The sequence below is a fragment of the Hemicordylus capensis genome, chromosome 2 (assembly GCF_027244095.1).
Source record: "Hemicordylus capensis ecotype Gifberg chromosome 2, rHemCap1.1.pri, whole genome shotgun sequence".
Taxonomy (NCBI): domain Eukaryota; kingdom Metazoa; phylum Chordata; class Lepidosauria; order Squamata; family Cordylidae; genus Hemicordylus; species Hemicordylus capensis.
The window spans coordinates 252571875-252592694 of NC_069658.1; the positions used below are offsets into that span (position 1 = coordinate 252571875).

The window sequence follows — 20820 nt, forward strand, 5'->3', positions numbered from 1 at the left end:
GTCGGTAAAATGAGTACCCAGAATGTTGGGTGCAATATGCTAAATCATTGTAAACCGCTTAGAGAGCTCTGGCTATAAAGCGGTATATAAATGTAAGTGCTATTGCTATTGCTATTGCTAAACGAAAACTACACAGTTTTCATAAACTATATACATAAACTGAAACTACAGCGTTTTGGATGAATCAAGTTCAGTGCTCGCTTTCTGGAGTGCCGAACCAGTTCAAACATCGGCGTTCGAGCTGGCCGGGGCGGTGGGGGCCTTTAACAAACAGGTAAGGAGCTCCTTACCTGCTCACCCCCCTCCCTGCCACACACACACCGCCCTTGTCTTAGAAACAGCTGTGCTGGGCTGCAGCATTCCTTCCTTCAGCCCTGATCTGGCACCAGCATGCAAATGGCCTGCATGCGTGCACTGGTCATTTGCACCCCTCCCTGCCCCACAAGGGATTGGGTGAAGAGCTTGTGCACATCCCTAATCATAAGTAATCTTCAGTCTGCCATGCTGGTCCAACTTTTTCCTAACATTCAGTCATGAAGACCCTCCTGTGCCATCTCACTGCAGTGACAGCATCACTGAAATATTAAGAATCTATATATTTAATTCTCGTAGACGTGCCTCAGCCTCTGTGGGGATGCGTCCCAGCAACCCAGCTGATTGGCTGGGCAGCGGAGCGGAGGGACGCACCTGATTGGCTGAGGCGCGTCTCAGTGGTGGAGGACAGAGGTGCGGTGGGCCTTGCCGGGCCATGGAGGCCAGGGTGGCGGCGTGCCTGGCCCAGCTGCGGAGGCTGGCAGCAGTGTGCCCGGCCTGAACGCGGAGGCCAGCGGCGGCGGGCCTGGCCCGAATGCGGAGGCCGGCGGCGGCGGAAGTAGTGGGCCAGGCAGCGGGTCCAGCCCGGCCACTGAGGTGAGGAAGCGGTGGCAGCGGGCCCGGATGCCAGGTGGCGGTGGGCCCGGATGCCAGGCCGCGGCGGGCCCGGATGCCAGGCCGCAGCGGGCCTGGCCACGGCGGCAGCACTCGGCCAGGCCGGAGACTGGGGCGAGGTGAGAGAGGCAGCGGATCCGGCCCGGCGAGGAGGCGGCGGTGGCCCGGCCGGAGACTGGGGTGGGGGGGAGAGGTTGCCGGCCCCCAAAAACGCACAGATGCTCTGTGCGGGGGTCAGCTTGTGATTTTAAAAACCTTTAATTTGATAGTTTGATACTGGTTTGAATTTTCCTCCTGAGGCTCATGTCCCAATAATTTTTTCTTAATGTGACCTTGTAGGATTTTGGTTTTGCCTGGACTGTGGCTAAATATTTGTATCTTTTAAAATGCAGAATATATCGTGACCATTCCAACCATCCTGCTACCACCAGTGCCCATATTTTACATACTCTTCTTTAAAAACAAGATTGCTGCACTTCTGACTCAGTACCAACCTGCCCCCACAGCTGTGCTCCTGCTCCCTTCTTGGAACCTCCTCCATCACCCTGAATCCTTGGGAGTGCAGGCAACACCATGCGGGGAGGGGAGGGGAGGGTACTCACCTCACTGCTCAAGGAGACTACTCAGGGGAACAGAGAGGCCGGGTTGGGTGCCTCCTCTGGAGTAAGGCTGAACTGAGGATCCAGAAAGAAGGTGCACATCTCTCTCTCACACACACACACCAGCAGAATAAACTTTCAGTTAAACTTTGCCTGACCCAGGCTGAGATATCCTCCTATTCCTGCTAACTGAGCAAAGCACACCTGTTCAAGTGGTGTTTCTCTTAAATTTAGCAGGGGAACTGTCTCTATCCAGTTCCAGCACAGCATTTTCCAATGGTTGTGGTTGGTTGCTTTTATTAGATGGTTTCTTTTTTAAATTGTTAGCCCTTTTTGGAACCATCTTATTTCTTTTTCTAAGTAAACCACTTTGTGAATCCTTTTTTGTTAAAAATGCTAATGATTTGTAATATTATTTTATTTTATTATTGTTGTTGTTTTTAATCATCCATCTCCTCCTCCTCCTGGCATCCCATTCCTGTTCACATAGATGCATGAGAGGGGATATCTAAACTGGTCCCACATGATTGTATATTAGTATAGTATGTCAATCACAATTCTGCAGCCACAGGATTACAGACTGGGAGGGGAAGCAGGATGTGTTGTGCTCTTGTTTCTTATTTGTTGTGAGTGGGGCCAGCCAGACCTGCTGTCTAATCAGCTCAGTTTTTAGCTGGAAAAGATCTCTTGCAATACCTTAGCAGACCAATGGGTGACACTATCTCTTTGAATGAACACAAACATTGGACTAGTTTAGCATGACCAGTCTGTGTTTCAAGCGAGACTGAACTTGTGCTGCTCCAAGTCTTGGCAATTACCACACTGCCCCCAGAGAGCAAAAAGAACAGAGCATAGGAACATAAGAAATTGCCATATACTGAGTCAGACCATTGGTCCATCTAGCTCAGTATTGTCTACCCAAACTGGCAGCGGCTCCTCCAAGGTTGCAGGCAGGATCAATCTCATCCCTATCTTGGAGATGCTGCCAGGGTGGGAACTTGTTACCATCTGCATGTAAGCATGTAGATGCTCTTCCCAGAGCAGCCCCATCCCCTGAGGGGAATATCTTGCATGTCTCCCACTCAATTGCAGACCAGGGCAGACCCTGCTTAGCAAAGGGGTCAATTCCTGCTTGCTACCACAAGACCAGCTCTCCTCCCTGCAGCTGCACAGCACCTGAAATGACCCAAGTAGGCAGAGCAAGTCTCAGTCATTAATTACCTCAGCTGGCCCGATGAAGGCCATCTTTCTCTGCATTGGCTGGAGTACGTTTGTACTAGCCAGAAAGCAGTGTGACTGTGACAAGACACTTTGGCCAAAACTGAATTTTGTCCAATATGGGGGAATTATTAATGTGTTATCGCAGATGGATAAAAGCACGCGCTCACATCACCATTCATGATAATATTTTCCTCAGCATGAGGTCTGTAGGTAAGAACAGGAGAAAAGCCCTGCTGGGCCAAGGTCCAGAAACCCAGCATCTTGCTTCCAAAAGTGGTTAGCCAGATTATTATTTTCACATGTATATCCTGCTCTTCCTCCAAGGAGCCCAGCGTGGTGTACATGGTTATGGTACTCCTGTGAGGTAGGTTAGGCTGAGAGAGAAGTGACTGGCCCAGAGTCACCGTCAGGAACCTCACAAGCATGAAGCCAATAGTTCTTCTCCCGTACCCGCTATTAAGTACGGATGGAATACTGTTATTTTGTTGAATCAAGGGTTGCAGGGACATCGTGCCAAGAATGAAGTGTGATTGCAAGACACATGTTTGGACTGCATGGAAAGGCCCAGATGATGGGTTGCAACATTTGCTTGAAGGGATGTGCACGGAACCACTGCTGGGAGGTTTGAAGCCGGCGGGGGTGCCTCTTTAAGGGCAGGGGAGGGTGCACTTACCCCTCCCGCCACTTTCCCCCCACCAGCACTGGTATTTTCAGGAGCCCGTTGGGGCGGCAGTGTACCTCCCTTTCCGGATATTACCAGAAGTTGCCGACGCGCACAGGTGCGCACATGTCACACGCACCTGCGCCGGCATGTGCATCAGCAACTTCTGGTGATATCCGGAAAAGGAGAGCAATGCGGCGGCAGGGAGGTACACTACCGCCCCAACGGGATACTGAAAATACCAGTGCTGATGTGGGGAAAGCAGTGAGAAGGATGTGCACCCTCCCCCGCCCTTAAAGAGGCACACCGCCCCCCCCCCCCGGCTTCAAACTTCGAGCCGGCCCCGTGTTTGAACCGGTTTGGAGGCCTGTAAAAGGGCCTCTGAACCAGTTTGTGCACATCCCTAGTACCCAAACATGCTTGTGAAATGGTATTGTAGATATCAAATTGTTGGCATCATAACTTCTATGAAGGGAACTCTAATTATTATTTTACATCAATGGCGGGGGGTGGAGTGAACAGTTCCTAGAGGGGGTGCCTCCAGCTGGAGAGGGGGGCACATAGTACCCAAAGACCAGCATGACCAAGAGGCAAATTAAAGGGATGTGTGCATGGCTCCAGCCCTTCCATCTCGCTAGCTGCTGGAAGAGTGGAAGATCCTCCCTTTCCCTTCCTCAGACTGTTTGGCAGATGGCATGTGGTTGCTACGTGATTCCCCCGAATTGTAGCCAACACACAAATATGGTTTTAAATGCCGAGAGCCAGCATGAAATGTAGCACACAGTTTGTAGAACTTGACTGGAGTTGCCCTACATTACGTTCAACTCCCAGCTCTACCATGATTCTCACCGGACAGCCTTGAGCAAGGCACTACCTCTTGCCCTGTTTACCTCAAAGGGTTGTCATGAGGATAAAATTAAATAGAACTCGTTGCGTGCCTAAGTGGGAGAAGATGGTCTTTCAGATACACTATTCCTGGACCATCTTCTAGGGATGTGCATGGATCTCACTCGAATCTATTCAAATTCAAATCTCACTCAAATCTATTTGAGTTCAAAACCATTGAACAGAGTGGAGATTCGCTTGAATCAATTCAAATTTGCAAACAAATTGAATTCAGTCAAATTTGGCCAAATTCTATTCGACGGTGGGCAAATTTGAATACATTCGAACAAACCTCCACTCTAATAAATGGCTTTGAACTCAAATCGATTCAAACTAGATCAGAATTTAAATCTTTTCAAGCTACATTCATGCACATCCCTACAATCTTCTCCCACTTGAACATGCACATCAGTGTAGATAATCTTCCAAGTCCCTTCCCTTGATTCCTCCCCTTCAAAAGTACGGCGGGTATCTACCTGGAAAAGGGCATTTGCTGTAGTGGCTCCCCATCTCTTTGAATCCCTTCTCTTGGGAGGATCCCCTGGATCCTTCATAGTTATTTATGTGCCGGACTAAGCCTGTCTTATTCAGCAAAATGTTTAATTAATATCAGGGTTTTGTTTTGTTTTTAATTGGGTTCATTCTGCAGCATGGTTGATTTTAATAGCAATATGCATTATTTGTTCAGGCTGTATTCATGATGGTGCTTTTCATTGTTAGTGAGGACGGCTTTGAGGACTTCATAGTAAAAAAAGCAGGATTTATTTTTCCCCTTAAGCAAATTAACTAATGTGAGCACAGTATACATTTGCCGACGATGAGATAGGAGTAAAAGGAAGATACTGTAGGTCTTTAGTACAAGTTCCTATCACAAAACCTTAAATATACCTTCATATGCATCATATAAAATACTAAACAGAACTTCTCTTTTTAAAAAAAATCTAGCAGATGTATTTGCTTAATGAAACACTGGAGGTCATCTTACTGAACAACTTAATAGATGACTGTAGCTTTCCTTGAAACAACACTCCCTGGATTGGCTGGGTCTAATCACCACCATTCCAAGCCAGGATCCCCACTTCAAGATGCCCCCCTTTGGAAGACTTTGGGGTGTTTGTTTTGTTTGATGCATCTCCCCAGCTGGTGGCATGGAAAATGAAATGGAATTGCCACTAGGGCTGAGGCTCATGAAGCTCCCAGAGATGACCAGTATGATGCCATGGCATGAAACAACCAGCATTGAGTGTCAATGTGTTACTGCCTCTTTAAAACATAAGGAATTCCAGCATAGGGAAAGATGACTCCATTTGACTGAGTTAGCTTCGGTGCCTCTGGCTTTTAGAGGCCTTTGTGTCTAAAGGCCAAAGGCACATCTTGACCAGCAGATTGCTTCTTAAAAAACTGATCCTGCTGGTCTGGAGAATAAACCCAGAAGGGTCTGAGAGGTAGATGTGGCTGCCTTAGGGAAGGCTGGAGACGGACAGAGAGGCATAAATGCAGTGGTAGGTTTGGGGGAGTTTTCTGCAAGAAGAGCTCTGCTCCTTCCCTGCCGTTATCACCTGACACGACTGTCTGATCAAAAGGTTCGTTCAAAGCTATATTCGTTGTTTAATGCCCCCTTCTGCATTTTCAGATGGGCTTAGTAAAGAGGGAAGGTGGATCCCTGACACAAAGGCCAGCCAGTCAATGTTGTGCAAAACTCCACTTCAAGAAGAGATTCCTCCATGACTGATGTGAAAGCTGGCTAATTGGTGCTATGTAAATCTAGCCCCTCTCCAACTGCAATTAAGCATTTCCCCTGAGCCCAGTTTTGGGCAGGAAGCTGGACACGCCTCCCAGTTGCATTGAACTTATCTCCGGCTGTCTCCATGTTCCTGCTTCCTCAGGGAGAGATCGTCAGCTGGGCTTCTTCAGACACCCGGAAGAGAGGGACAATGATATCCCCTAAGAATGAGGCTGCTGTGTAGATATAGATCAAGGCTCCGGAATCCGCATCAAAGAAGGCCACACTCCCCATAAGATGGTTCAAAGTTACTCGGATCCTCTTGGGCTCCTCCCTCAGGGAGAGAGGAGTGTAGAAAGGGTGGTTGTAGGCCCAGAGCCCACCGTCCCACTTCCCCACAGCCCAGATCCCTCCCTGAGTACTAAAGTCAACATAGCCCTTTCTGCTGAGAGTGTTTCTGGCAGCCCCCACCGCCCATTCCTCTTCACCTCCCACGCTGACTTCCCAGTAATGTTTGCCGGCTGTAAAGCCCTCACACCCCAGCACAAAAAGCCTTTTGTCAAATCTCTCAGGATAGCATAGCAGATCTTGGTCTTTGGCTCCACATCTCACGCTTTTACAGTCCTCAGACAGGATGAGCTGGGGATGTGCTGTGGCCGGATCCAGAGTGATGCTTGCTGTTTTAGGAGAGGGAAGAAGATTGCCAGAATTAACTGAGAGTCCTGCACCTAAAAGCACATTTATTTATTAGCATATTTATACCATGCTTTTTTTTATCTATGGCCAAAGCAGCTTCCATGTCCAATTTTGTGGGGGGGTTTAAACTGGAAACTTCAATGATCAGTAACACACAATAAAGTGGACTTAAAGATCCAGAGGACAAAGAACAAGAGTTTCAAGTGGAACTTAAAGTCTATGACTAGATTCAAAGCCATTTTAGGCAGGTAACTCTTCAAGCAACAGCTAGCAGGAGCAAGATGGATTTCTTGGGGTAGGGAGCAATGTTCCTTCTAACAGAAAATCCCAGATGTTCTTGACTACAACTCCCAGCATCCTCAGCCAAAGCCCACTGCAGCTAGGGATTCTGGGAGCTGTAGTCAACAACATCTAGGATTCCCTCTTACAGGGAGCACTGGTACGGAGTCCCACAGTCTAGGTGTTGCTACTGAGAAGTCTTTTCCCAAACCTGCTTCAGGGGCAACCCCTGGCACAGCACAGTACAGTAGGCCAGTTTCAAGGTGACCAACGCATGCATTCCTATAGCTTGGTCTGCCCTTTCAAGCAATGCACACATCTGGAGCACCAATTTAAGCTGTGCAAAGGCACCCCTTGCCATGACTCCCACTTAGTACCTGGATTCAGACCCAGATCAAGCAGTACCCCCAAACTGCAAACCTGAGTTCTCAGAGGGAGGGCAACCCCATCCAACACACATGAATTGATGCTTAGCATTCTTAATGACCAGCTGCACCTTTGTCTTGTCAGGATTACACTGACAATTGTCTTGTCAGTGTATTTGTCCACATCTAGACCGACACAAAATTCAGGCACAGAAATTACCTTAACCCTCAAAATAATATTACTTCTCTGACCCAAATTCAGAATTGGTGGCCGCTTTTCCTTCTTCCAGACATACATTTCTCACTTAGGAACCCACAAGAAGGTGGTGGCTGGCTAGTCAAGGACAGAAATAAGTCCTTCCTCATAACAATGACCCAAGTTTCCATCTTCCATTTGAAATATTTATGTCCTGCTTCTCCCACCACTCGGGACAGCCCAGAAAAAGCAACAACAAGGATGTGAATAACACTTATTCTGCTCTTTGGTTCTTGAAAGTTGGAGGGAGAAATGAAGAACACAGGATTTTTGCTCCCTCAACAGGTTGACTAATATTTCAAAGTGTACGTGGGGAGACAAAAGCAGATGGTTTGTCCTCTCAAAGGTCTTCTCTGCCATCAGTACAAACATTCACACGTTATCCCAGAACGAAGGATAAGACTTAGGCATGAAGGCAGATGAAGATTTGAATGACATTACCAAACATTTACATAACGAGGACCAAATCTCCTTGGGATTGAAGAAAAGCTCTGATAGAATAATAGAAATGAATTGGGGGCTTTCTGTTTAAGAGGAAAACAACACCATGTGAAAAGGAGTATTTATCTCCTTCCCCTTATATATTAAAACTCAAGTCAGCTGTTGCAATTGACTGGCAATAGGTTCAGGCAAGAAAAAAAATGTATAATTTCTGAAATTCACTGCCATAAGGCACATTTATTTCCTCACCTTACGTGGTTTGAGGAGGACTAGACAAATTCAGGAAGAGAGGTCTAAAAACAGCAATTAGCTACAATAAATGGAACCTCCATATTCAGAGGCAGTATACCTTGAAGCCACCTTTCAAGCAACTAAGTCGACAAAATTTACTAGCCCACAAATCTGTCTGATTTAGTGAAGATGCCTCCACACACTCATATTAATGATTCATTAATTAACATTTAAAAGACCCAGGCTGTGTAAAGCTTCCCTGCCTCATCACTTGGGGGAAATTCTTACCAAACTCTGCGAAAGTGGGTGAGTGGCTATTTAGAAACCCGCTCTGACTAGCAGATTCTGCAGAAACACAACAGGGTTGGGCTGTAGCAGTCTTGTCCTACTTCCTGTAGGACCCTGATTGGTCAGCGCTGCACTAGACAGGCATTGGTCCAATCTAGGAGGTCTGTTCTTGTGTTCGTCCGTCAAAGGATTATGTTGAAAACAAGAAAAAACATAGATAGGCAAGTAACCACTTCCTCACTCTTCTTTCCCATGCTCCACAGCCCCAGGACAGAAATGTGGAGCTCCAATGAAACTCAAGCAGACAGTCACAGGACAAGCTCCCCCTCCCTCCTGTGAGTCTAATCCTTCCCCAGTCCCCAAAATGTACCTTTCTGCAGGCGGAGTCCAGATGTCAGGTTGACTGGGAAAGGAAAGGGAATGAAGTTTAAGCATCACACCATCCCAGTGACAACCAACATTGTAACACAAAGAAAAATCAGCTGACAGCATTATAGCATCTATTTTCCCCCTAGCTCAAAGCAACCTCCATGTTTTTTAAGCGTTTCAGTAAGGTTCTTGTTACCCCAAACCCAGACAGATATAGTACATATGTGGTCTCCTTTGGGTACTGTTTACCCCAAAATCAGTTGACACAGATATTGAGAACTGTTTCAACGGATAAAAGAGAATGGTCTTCTCAACTGGCACTCAAGTTCCTGGTCTGACTAACATTACATGATTAACATGGAGAAGAGGTCTATCAATGGCTACTAGTCGGAGGGCTGTGGGCCACCTCCAGCCTCAAAGGCAGGATGCCTCTGAGTACCAGTTGCAGGGGAGTAATGGCAGGAGAGAGGGCACGCCCTCAACTCCTGCCTGTGGCTTCCAGAGGCATCTGGTGGGCCACTGTGCGAAACAGGATGCTGGACTAGATGGGCCTTGGGCCTGATCCACCAGGGATGTTCTTATTTTCTTATGTACAGACAACCTAAGGTCTTTCACAAGCACAAGCAGACAAACTAAAGTTTCTTTCTATAATCCCTGCAGGCGGTTCTTCGTTACCTCTGAAATATTGAATGATGAACCTCAGGAAGGGAAACAGATCACGGCACTCCCAGATCCTCCACCTCAGCGCTGGAGGAAAAGCCGCTAGATACTCATATGGCTCCTTCTCACTACTGGTTGAAAGAAACAATGTTAACTTACCATCCAGCCAATCCAGCATGCATGAGAATCATGAATTGACTGCCTCTTCCAAATGTTCCCTCTGTCTAAAGTACACAAATGGGCATAAGATCCTAAGCTACTTCTAGCTACTGAATTCTCAGACAGTAAATCTCAGAGATTTACTATCTGTAATAGAAGCTATCCAAAATAGTGTCTAAGTAACTGGCAACACCCACCATATTTCAGAGACCTTTCACTTACATTAACTTTTTGGTGAAGGGTTTGTTTTTATGCTGTACATGTTGTCAGTGTTCCCTCTAACAGGGATTCCCAGATGTTGTTGACTACAACTCCCATAATCCCCAGCCAAAGGCCATTACAGCTGGGGATGCTGGGAGTTGTAGTCAATAACATCTGGGAATTCCTGTTAGAGAGAGAACACTGCATGGTGTTTTTAGTTATTGATTTCTTTGACATTTTCTGTTCTTTCATTTCAAAGACAAAAGTGCTTTTGACCTGTAGGGTGGACTAGCAAAGCACTACTGAGACTTTTCAGGTGTGTCTATTATATTAATTCTCCTAGACGTGCCTCTGTGGGGATGCGTCCTGGCAACCCAGCAGATTGGCTGGGAGATGGAGGCACCGGATTGGCTGAAAGTGGCCGTTTGTGGAGAAAAAGGAAGGAAGGAAAGTGGGCAAGTGGAGAGGAAAACTGAACGGACTGGGGCAGAAGGGAGGGGAGAGAAAGCGGCGGAGCCTGGCTGGGCAGAGACAAACAGTTGGCCGCTTCGGAAGATGCTCTCTAGAGGGAGGGCTGCAGGAAGGAGCTGGCTGAACGCTTGGCAGCCCGACACCAGGGACAGGAGAAAGTAGGATGCAGCAACGGCCAGCAGGGAAAACACAAGGAGGCTAAAAAACGGAGGGGAAGGGAGCACGAATAAGATAGAGAAAAAGAGAGAGAAAGAGATGGAAAGGAGGAAGCAAGCTTGGGCAGAAGGATTGGGGGGGAGGGGACTGAGGCAGAAGACTTGGGAGGAATTGAAGTAGGAGAATTGGCCGGCCCACCCTGGCGGGCCTGGCCAGGCGACCGGTGGTGGCCACAGACTCTAGCAATTGAGAGTCGCGCGGCGGGGGGAGCGCCAGCGAGAGAGTCGCGCGGCGGGGGGAGCGCCAGCGAGAGAGTCGCGCGGCGGGGGGAGCGCCAGCGAGAGAGTCGCGCGGCGGGGGGAGCGCCAGCGAGAGAGTCGCGCGGCGGGGGGAGCGCCAGCGAGAGAGTCGCGCGGCGGGGGGAGCGCCAGCGAGAGAGTCGCGCGGCGGGGGGAGCGCCAGCGAGAGAGTCGTGCGGCAGGAGCGCCTGCGCCAGCGAGAGAGTCGAGCGGGGGGGAGCGCCTGCGCCAGCGAGAGAGTCGAGCGGGGGGGAGCGCCTGCGCCAGCGAGAGAGTCGAGCGGGGGGAGCGCCTGCGCCAGCGAGAGAGTCGCGCGGGGGGGAGCGCCTGCGCCAGCGAGAGAGTCGCGCGGGGGGGGAGCGCCTGCGCCAGCGAGAGAGTCGCGCGGGGGGGGAGCGCCTGCGCCAGCGAGAGAGTCGCGCGGGGGGGAGCGCCTGCGCCAGCGAGAGAGTCGCGCGGGGGGGGGGAACGCCTGCGCCAGCGAGAGAGTGGCGCGGGGGGGGAACGCCTGCGCCAGCGAGAGAGTGGCGCAGCGGGGGGGAGCGCCAGCGAGAGAGTGGCGCGGCGGGGGGGAGCGCCAGCGAGAGAGTCGCGCGGCGGGGGGGAGCGCCAGCGAGAGAGTCGCGCAACTCGCACACACCACTGCTCCAGTGCTGAGCAGCGTGGTCACATGCATCATCCAGCCACCCTGGTGCTGATGCACTGTCTGGCACTGTTGTCTAATCGCAAGCAATTCATCTGAACCATCCCTCAATGCACAATTTTAAGAGGACTTTTAGGCCCTGTTCCAACCCATACTGGTGTCTGAAGGGGCTTAGTGAGACACTAGTCCTCAACCCCAAGGCATGTAAAAATTGGTGTTTTATATTGTTTATATTTCTGTTTTAACTGTTACTGGCTTTAATGGTTCTGTTTTAATTGTAAACCTCCCTGAGCCACTTTGGAAGGGCGGTATAAAAATCAAATAAATAATAAATGTAGAATATGCTATCCACCAGTTCCAATCCCTACCACCTCCGTGTCATGGAGATTGAGAATAAAATAAACCCTTCTTGCTTTCCTTGATTCAAAACTGGTCTAGAAACTGAAGACCTTCTTACCTGTAACCACTTCACCTGAAACTTCATACTTTTATTCTCCAAGGTGGGGTTTGTTGTTTTTTTTGGTAATTATCTAATCCTTCTCTGTTCCTCAGATATAAGGATTCGTGAAGGAATTGATATCTATTTTCAGCGGCTGAAAAACCTGCTGTTTGAGACCAGGGTTAAGGTTACCTCTTTAGATCAAACTCCACAAAGCCAGGCGATCGGAACCCAAGGCAATGCAGCCACAGTGAAGCTGGACATAGCCTGTCAGTCTCAAGTTCCTTGGTTGGGGATGGGATGGTGTTGCCACCAGATTGCCCTGACCTCTAGGTAATATGCTAGTATGCTTTCAAATGTGGAGAGCTAATGCCGTGTGTAGTGCAGAAAGTGTTTGATTTGGAATGGGAAGGTCTGGGTCATTGTTCCTTATAACAGGGATTCCCTGATGTTGTTGAAACAACTCCCAGAATCCCCAGCTGCAATAGCTTTTGCTTGGGGATTATGGGAGTTGTAGTCAACATCTGGGAATCCCTGTTAGAGGGAACACTGGTCTGGGTTCAAATGTTTGCTCAGCCATGCAGCAAATCAGGTGTCCTTTGGCAAAGCAGTATATCTAAGTCTAGTTTACCTCACAGGGCTGTTGTGCAGATATGATGAGACAGAAGCTATTATATACCACCACCCTCTTTTCCCCAGAGGAGGGCTCGTGAATATAAGCATTTGTGTTTGAAGTTTGTGTTTCACGACTGCAAAGAGGTTAGGTACACCTGTCTCCACCTTTTGACTACCTCAGGGAGAGAGTACCAGTTTACAATTATATATATTCTCCAGGGCAAATATATTCTCCAGGGAATGAGGCTACCGAATATGTATAGATGGAGGTTGCTGAATCAGCATGAGAGGCGGCCAGCCATCCCCCTTCATAGTTCAGAGAGGCATCTTTAATACAAGTGCATATTTCCCGGACTTCCGGGAAAAATGGCGTTGTGACCTGTGGCTCTGGAGGTTTCTCCGCCAAGAACCGCACTAACTCTTTGGAGTAATAGACTAGTTATCAATCAGGAAGATTGATCACAGAGGGAAAATGGAGCTGTCGCCTGAGAGCAGACTGGTGTAAACAAACAAGGTATAAATGCCTTGAAATTGAAACAGAAATAAATCGTGATACGCCAGACGAACTCAGGAGAGACTTCCCATGAGTTTCCCACCCAAAGAGAAGAGAGCAACAACACCTGCTTTTTAGCGACTGCCTTTCCCAACTTTAATTCCTGTATTTTTCTTCTGCCATTCTCTTTCTGTTCTCCCTCTCCAAATTTCAAGATCATCAAGGTACTTTCTTTTTCCTTTTTTTCCCTTTTTCCTGAACTGAGGATTCATGTTACTTCTATCAAAGAAATCATCGCCCAGAACAGCATAGAAGACTCATTTTTCAGTTAACTACAGCACTTAATATTAAGGATTTACAACTTAGGCAACCTTCAAGTTATCTAACACTTTGAAATGGACCTGATTTTTTTACTTTAGTTAAACAAGAGGACGAATAATCAAAAGGCAGACCTAAGGTTTGTTCATAACTAATTTGCTGATCTTTAATTTTGTTAGACATTTAATTGGTAATGGAGTAACGAGTCAATGTTTAACATTTTAATATGTTTTTTTTCTGGTTTGTTAAGGATTAACATTTTATTATAACGGACAGTGAACAATTTACTATATCTCACTGGATTAACAGTGCTCAACATTTTATTACAACTTATTGGCGTTGTTAGATGTTGTTTCTGTTTTGTTTTTTGGATGACTGTCATTTATGGATTGTCCATGGATTATTCAAGCCCTTAATTGTGTTTATCAAACTATCTGAGGATTCTGATGTCAAATTCCTACTAAAATTTTCAACTGAAACTGGATTTTGGCAATGTGGCGATGATTAACTCTTTATTACATTTTACCAGATTAACAATGATTAATATTTTATTACAATCTAAGGATGTTTTCTTTTGAGATGATCATCTTTAAAGGAATATTGAAACCTTTAACCGTCTTAACCAGGCTACTTGAAGACTCTGATGTTAAACTTTATTAAAGTTATCAACCGAATGGAACAGGACTGGAGTCTCAGTTTTTAGTTATTGACTTTATGTTCCTTAAGAGTTTACAACTTAAATCATTTTGGAGTAACGAACACTATTTAATACTATATGACTGTTACAGAAGGCTATTACTTAAGTTGGATTGGATTTCTTTAATTTCCCTTTTTTTGCATGGCGCTGGTAAAGAACAAGCTTTCTCGGTTGTTTACAACCCAAGCAATCTTCGATGGTTTATTGCTTTGAATGGGTTTATGAGACTCTGTTAAACAATTAGTATAGAGCTATATCTTTCCATGAGAACTTCTTTCCTTATCTTGAAGCAGAACATCTGGTTCCAGTTTGTTTTCATAAAGGACTTGAGAAAGCTGAAACCTCCCAACGCAGCATATTCAAATTTGCCAGAGGACAGTGGGGGGTTATGTTAACTGTTTCCTCTCCCCTTCGGGAAAATAGTTTGTGTTATTTTAATTGTCAGATAATAACAGACATGCGTTAATCTGGTCTTTAGTGCCTGATACTAGTAGGGGAACTATACTGTTAGGTAAATTCTTGTATTAACTCTTGCATTCCCTGTAAATATTACTTGGTAACTCTTTATTTGGGAATTCTACATTACCAAAGTATAGTCAAGCCCAAGTATTCCCTTGTCAATTCTGCTTGGTACTACTGTTAAGAGGAAATTCGGTTTGGGCCTACTTTAATCTGTAGGAAACTCCTCTGTGAAATTGCTTTTTGAAGATTATACATGTATTGAACATTATTATTCCCTGTGGAACTGCTTGGTGGTAAACAAAGTAGGGAATTTAAGTAGCATTTAACATGTCTGTTAAAAAGATGTCTTATAACCAATTTTTTCTCTCAGTTATGCGAGAGCTAAATAAGATTTCCTCACAAATAGACAGTATGACTGCAAAGTTATCTCTTCAACAGGAGGGGTTTCAGACCAGATCAGAGGTTAGATCTCAGATGATTTCTAGTAAGACAGTGAAATCTGAACAACACAAGGCTCCATTGCAGGATAGTTGCACTGATAAAACAATTGTCTGAAGATCTGCAGGTTACTCTATCAGACCTTGGAAATGACTACATGATAGGATTTAGGGGAAAGATCACACATTCCACCTTTGATACAGCTAAACGTTTCACAAACTCTTCAAGTACAGATGGGTTTTATATCACCCCTTCTCTGATGTTAAAAAGATTCGGATACATATGTTTTTAGATTCAAAATAAGTCTTAACTGCGTTATCTTCTCTCTTTTTAGTTTTCACTGGCTTACTAATTGGACTGGCTTATTGACAAAGTCTTCGGTGATTTTATGTTACGGCTTCTTCCTGTTCCTTCATTTTGTTATTTTTATTTAGTTTAATAGCATTACCAACTGGCCTGGTTCATTGATGATAAAAGGCTCCCCCTCCCTCCTATTCCATTATAGACTATTAGCTTACTAGTTTTCCTTTGTCTAGTAGGAAATAAGATTTTTATATTTACTAATTTGAACATTTTTGTTATTTTTCTTAGTTTGCCTTGATGCAATCATCCAATACTCTTTGAGAGATAATATGTTGGGTACCTGAATGATATAAAAACCAATGAGATTCAGGTTTAATTTGAAGTTCATAACTGATAGAGTTGCCATTTTTTTCATCATCATACCCTCTCTCTTGGATTTTGTTTATAAAGGACGTTTGGTCAGATTAGACAACTCTGATGATAAGATTGTACTTTATTTGTGGACTATAAGTTTGTTAAACAAGTATGTAAAACTGTCTTTATTCATGGATATTGTTAGTTTGGAGATGCATTGTTCCTTTGATCCTATATTAATTTCTTGTTTTTCTTTCATCTTTGTATCTTTGAATCTTTGTATTTTTTAAAACCAATTTTTGTATTTGTACCTTTAAAACCAATAAAATGTAATTAAAAAAAACAAACAAACAAGTGCATATTTCCCATAGTAAAACCTCCTCACACTATATTCATTGATATTTTTTATTGAAGTGTTAGTGTTATCTCTAGAAATTAAGTGAATTCACTGCTAATTACAGCTAATTTTACAGAAGTATATAAAGAGGAGTGCCTCTCCACTTTGAAATAACAGTCCTTGAATTGGCTCGATTTAATAGCAGCCTGATGTTTGTTTCCCCTCCGAAACCAGAAACGTCACCACGTGCAGGTGAATTTCCTTAAATGGAGTGTTCTACTTCCTCAGTATTTAAATAAAACAAATTGCTTAAACTAAATAATTAAATTGCTTAAATGAAAAATAAACTAATTATAAACTAAATAAAATAAACTATTAACTAATAAAATTAACTAATTCCAGTGCCCAAACTAATTGCTTAAGTCCTCCTCTTTTTTGACTTCTGAAATTGGCTTCAGGACTGGCCCAAGGCCAGCAGTTTACGACTTGTCTTAGAGAAAATGCCGAAGTTGTCCCATGATTGATAGAGATGTCATTTGGTCAGCACTGTGCACAGCTTTGCTCAACAGAAAGTAGGGACATTGTTTCATGGTTGACAGAAGGGTTAGTCAATCAGTGCTTTGCAAATCTAATTGACTGAATTTGCACTGATGGACTGCAAAGAGGGGGGAAAGGTTTTCCAGAGGCTGGTCTTGAGTAGGAGGCTGTACGTGATTCACAACTGCAAAAAGATTATAGATGCCTGCCTCCATGTTTTGACTGTGAGAGAGAATCAGCTTACAATTATAATACAGAGAAAATAAAGGGCAAATACTCTCTCTAGAGAAGGGGGCTACTGAGTATGTATAGATGAAGGTTGCTGAATCAGCATCAAAGACGGCCATTATGATTGTGTGTATGAATGAATGATTGATGCTTTTATGGTTACTTAAAAATTATTCTTAACAAATTTCTAATTCTATTAATCCGAGTTCTTTTGGATTTTGTTTTAAGTAGGAGGCTGTACATGATTTGCAACCACAGAGAGTTTAAGCAGGTCTGTCTCCACCTTTTTGACTGCCTCAGGGAGAGAGTATCAGGTGGGATTTATAATACACAGAAAAGAAAGGGGAAAGCTTCTCTCCAGAGAATGATGCTGAGTATATGTGGATGGGGGCCGCTGAATCAGCATCAAAGAAGGCCACCCGTCCCCCTTCATAGTTCACAGTCACACGGATCCTATTGGGCTTTCCACTCAGGGACAGAGGATTTGCTTTAGGGAAGCCGAAAGCCCTGTAATGACCCCCTCGCTTCTCCACAGCCCAAATCCCTTCCTCGGGGCCAAATCTAAACCCAATCTTTCTCCACACAGATGTTCTGGCAACTCCCACCGCCCATCCTTCTTCACTTCCCACACTGACTTCCCAGCAATGTCTGCCAGCTGTGAATCTCTGCCATCCCAACACCCAAGGAAAGATGGTGAATCTCTCAGGATTGTCAGGCAGATCTTGTCTTCTATCTCCCCGTTTTATACTTGTACAATCCTCGGACACGATGAGTTGAGGATGAGCCGTATCTGGATCCAGAGTCACGTTTGCTGTTGGGGATAGGGAGAGATGAGGGAAGAGAAGCAGAATCAGTCCCCGAGAGAAAGATTTCTTGTAACCACCAATTGAGGAAAAGGAGAATAGGATTTATATTCCCTTCCTGAGTGAACTGGCTCTTTGGGATTTCCAGGGAGAATCAGGGCCAAATTACACATTTTTGTTTTGTAAATAGAAACTACTGGGGTGTGGGAATGGTATGTGGGTTGCAACCACAGTGGCATAGGGCTAAAGCTTCCTTCCCCCAGCACCAAAGATCTGGTCTCCATTGAGCCTCCTGTAGCTGCTGTTTACCAGCCCTAACCTCAAGCATGTCAAGACCAGAGTGCCTCAGCTATGGGGAGCATAGGTTATGGGGAGCTATGGTTGATTATGCAATATGGACTCGGAATAGCATCCGTGCAGACCCATCATCCAGTTCTGCAACACCCCAAAAGGTAGCACGTTTACAATCCTTCTAAAGCTCCCATTACGCTGCAAGGGGTCTGTCCTCTCTCTCCCCTCCTTCCATGCAAGACTCCATGCTAGTACCACCTGGAGTATGATTACTGATCCAGAAAAGCAGTTATTGTGTTCTTTGGCCAAATGATTGTGTGTAAACAGGAGAAGTTAAGGCGGGGGGCAAAGAACACCTCCCTCATCCCACCCCCCGCCTGGTTCTTCACAACTAAAAATTCCTGAGCCCCAGGACTGAAGTGTGGAACAACAATGAAACACAAGCACAGAGCTGTAACACAAGGCCCCCTCCCTCCTGTACGTTTGGTCCTCTGCCAGTGCCCCAAAATGTACCTTTCTGTAGCTGAAGTCCAGATATCAGATTATCTGGGAAAGGAAGAGGAACAGAGATGAAGTACACTATCACATTCATAGCAAGTATTGTAACAAAAAGAAAAACCAGTTCACAGGATTGTAGCATCTACTCTTCCATTATTTCAGGGCTGCTCAACTTCGGCCCTAGTGCAGATGTTGGCCTACAGCTCCCATAATCCCTGGCTATGGGCCACTGTGGCTGGGGATTATTGGAGTTGTAGTCTAAAAACAGCTGGGGGGGGCCAAACCCCTGCCTTATTTTAAGGCAGGCAGGGGTTCCCAACCTGTATACGCCAGATGTTGCTGAACTACAACTCCCATCATTCCCAGCTAAGCTGGGGATGAGGGTTGCTGTAGTACAGCAGAATCTAGAGTACCACAGGTTGGGATCTCATGAACTAAGGCATTAGATAAATGCTGGGGGAAAGTTTGGGGAAGTTTCCTACATACTTCAATGCTCCTATCTGAGCTGACTAGGAGCATTGAGGCCTAGCAGTTCTGAGGTGAAATGAAGGAAGAGCCCACTGTCACAGCTAGGGAGCCAAGGCCTATGAGATTGAGCCCTTCCATACATATCAGAAGGCTGCAGGGAGGTTGAGCAGTGTCTATGTCATGATCACTTCAGCCAATGGGAAAGCATTTTTGCTTTGCCAGGGGCATGTGAATCTTTAAATAGGGTTTTTAAACAAATTACTTCATGTAGGACAAACAAAAAAAGCAATACTATGTAATAGTGAGCTGCTTAATGGATTAGTACTACTAAAGAGCCCCTGGTGGTGCAGTGGTAAAACTGCCGCCCTGTAACCAGAAGGTTACAAGTTTGATCCTGACGAGGGGCTCAAGGTTGACTCAGCCTTCCATCCTTCCGAGGTCGGTAAAATGAGTACCCAGAATGTTGGGGGGCAATATGCTAAAAATCATTGTAAACCGCTTAGAGAGCTCTGGCTATAGAGCGGTATATAAATGTAAGTGCTATTGCTATAAGAATGCTATATGAGATTTAGAAGACACCCCCATTCCTCCTCCTAATAGAAATGTTTCCAGCATTCTCAGCAAGGCCTGCTACGAGATGTAGAAAGCAAAAAGGAAATGTGGCAAATTGATGAGAAAAAGGGAAGAGCTCTCTCCTCTTGCTGCCGATCCTGAAGCGACAGGAAAAGGAACTGGGGTTTGGGGAGCTGCCTAGCTGTCCAGGAAACTCTGCTGTTTCAACTTCCTGTCGATTCTGAGGCATGTAGGAAATACCCTAACTACCTGATGGGCTCCGATTCCGATGGAAAAAGCAAAAAGGAAATGTGGCAAATTGAATGGAAGGGATCAATCTTTCTGTGATTATGCTGGAATCAAGAGATGGAAAAAGGCGACCCATTTCTGCTCATATAGTTCATCCATCTGCTAATGCAAAGCCTTACTCTTCTTCTTAAATCTGCTAAGAGGCAGAGTATAAATATTGTAAACAAAGACATCACTGTCATTTGCACAGATAAACCCAGAAGTGAATTAATTGCTATATATTTGTCTCCTGGCCTTACTCAATGAGCCGAGTAAACATGGGGGTCCCATGTACCCTCACATCCAAGTTGTGACCAGGACTAGGCATGTTTAAACTTCAGAGACAGAAGCACATTAGTCACCTTCAGACTGTACCCTGGGTTCAACTCTGACACACTCGAGCAAGAGGACTGGTTCACACGGGCCAGTAGTTATAGGGACATTTTTGTCAGAGCCATATAAAATGGGCATCAGAGTGTAGAAGATTGCTTGAAGTTGCTTCCATGAAGGGCGGATGCCTTGAAGAAGAAGGCTCCCCGCTGCCCCACCCACATAAGCCTCTCTCTTTTTGGATGTTTGTTCAGTTGCTAGCACCTTCCTGTTCAGGGCCTTCAAGTTTCAATGGGTACAAATTCAACTGAAACCAATAATCTTTTCTGAGCTAAGTTTGAGCGATTTTGACCAAAACCATTTCCCCTGATAACAAAAAGTGGTGTTTCCTATTGGCTCGAGTTTCCTGGTTTCCTGTTCCTACTAAAATTACAGACAACCTTAAATCTTTCTCAGTTTAGAATCCCTGCAGCAGTTCGTTACCTTTGAATTGTTTCACGCTGCCCTCCAGGAAGGGAAATATATCACAGCAGTCCCAGACCCTCCACTTCTGCGCTGGAGGATAAGCCCCTAGATTGCCAAATGGCTCCTTCTCACTACTGGTTGAAAGAAACGATATTAATTGACCACCCTTCCAATCCAGAATGCTTGAGAATTCCTTAATTCCATGAATTAAGACTGCTTCTTCCAAGTGCCCCTTCTGTCTAAAGTAGACAAATCGCCATAAGATCCAGAGTATTCTGCATGTTGCAGGCCTAGTTAATGAATTCTTGGCCAATAACTCACTCGTGGGAGCTTCTAATTATCTAGCAAAACCCACTGCCTCAAATACTGTGCAA

At 45.5% G+C, this 20820-nt stretch overlaps 1 protein-coding gene across 1 annotated transcript in view; it reads right to left on the minus strand.

Moving 5' to 3' along the window:
* Window positions 1-5036: 5036 nt before the first annotated feature.
* LOC128343945 (uncharacterized) overlaps window positions 5037-20820 on the minus strand; it is a 40245-nt gene continuing 24461 nt past the window's right edge. The window contains 7 exon segments of the mRNA XM_053293381.1: window positions 5037-6693; window positions 8573-8735; window positions 8943-8975; window positions 9617-9732; window positions 11988-17562; window positions 18359-18391; window positions 20465-20580. Of these exon segments, the coding sequence (XP_053149356.1) occupies window positions 17048-17562; window positions 18359-18391; window positions 20465-20580 (664 nt within the window). The 3' untranslated portion in view covers window positions 5037-6693; window positions 8573-8735; window positions 8943-8975; window positions 9617-9732; window positions 11988-17047.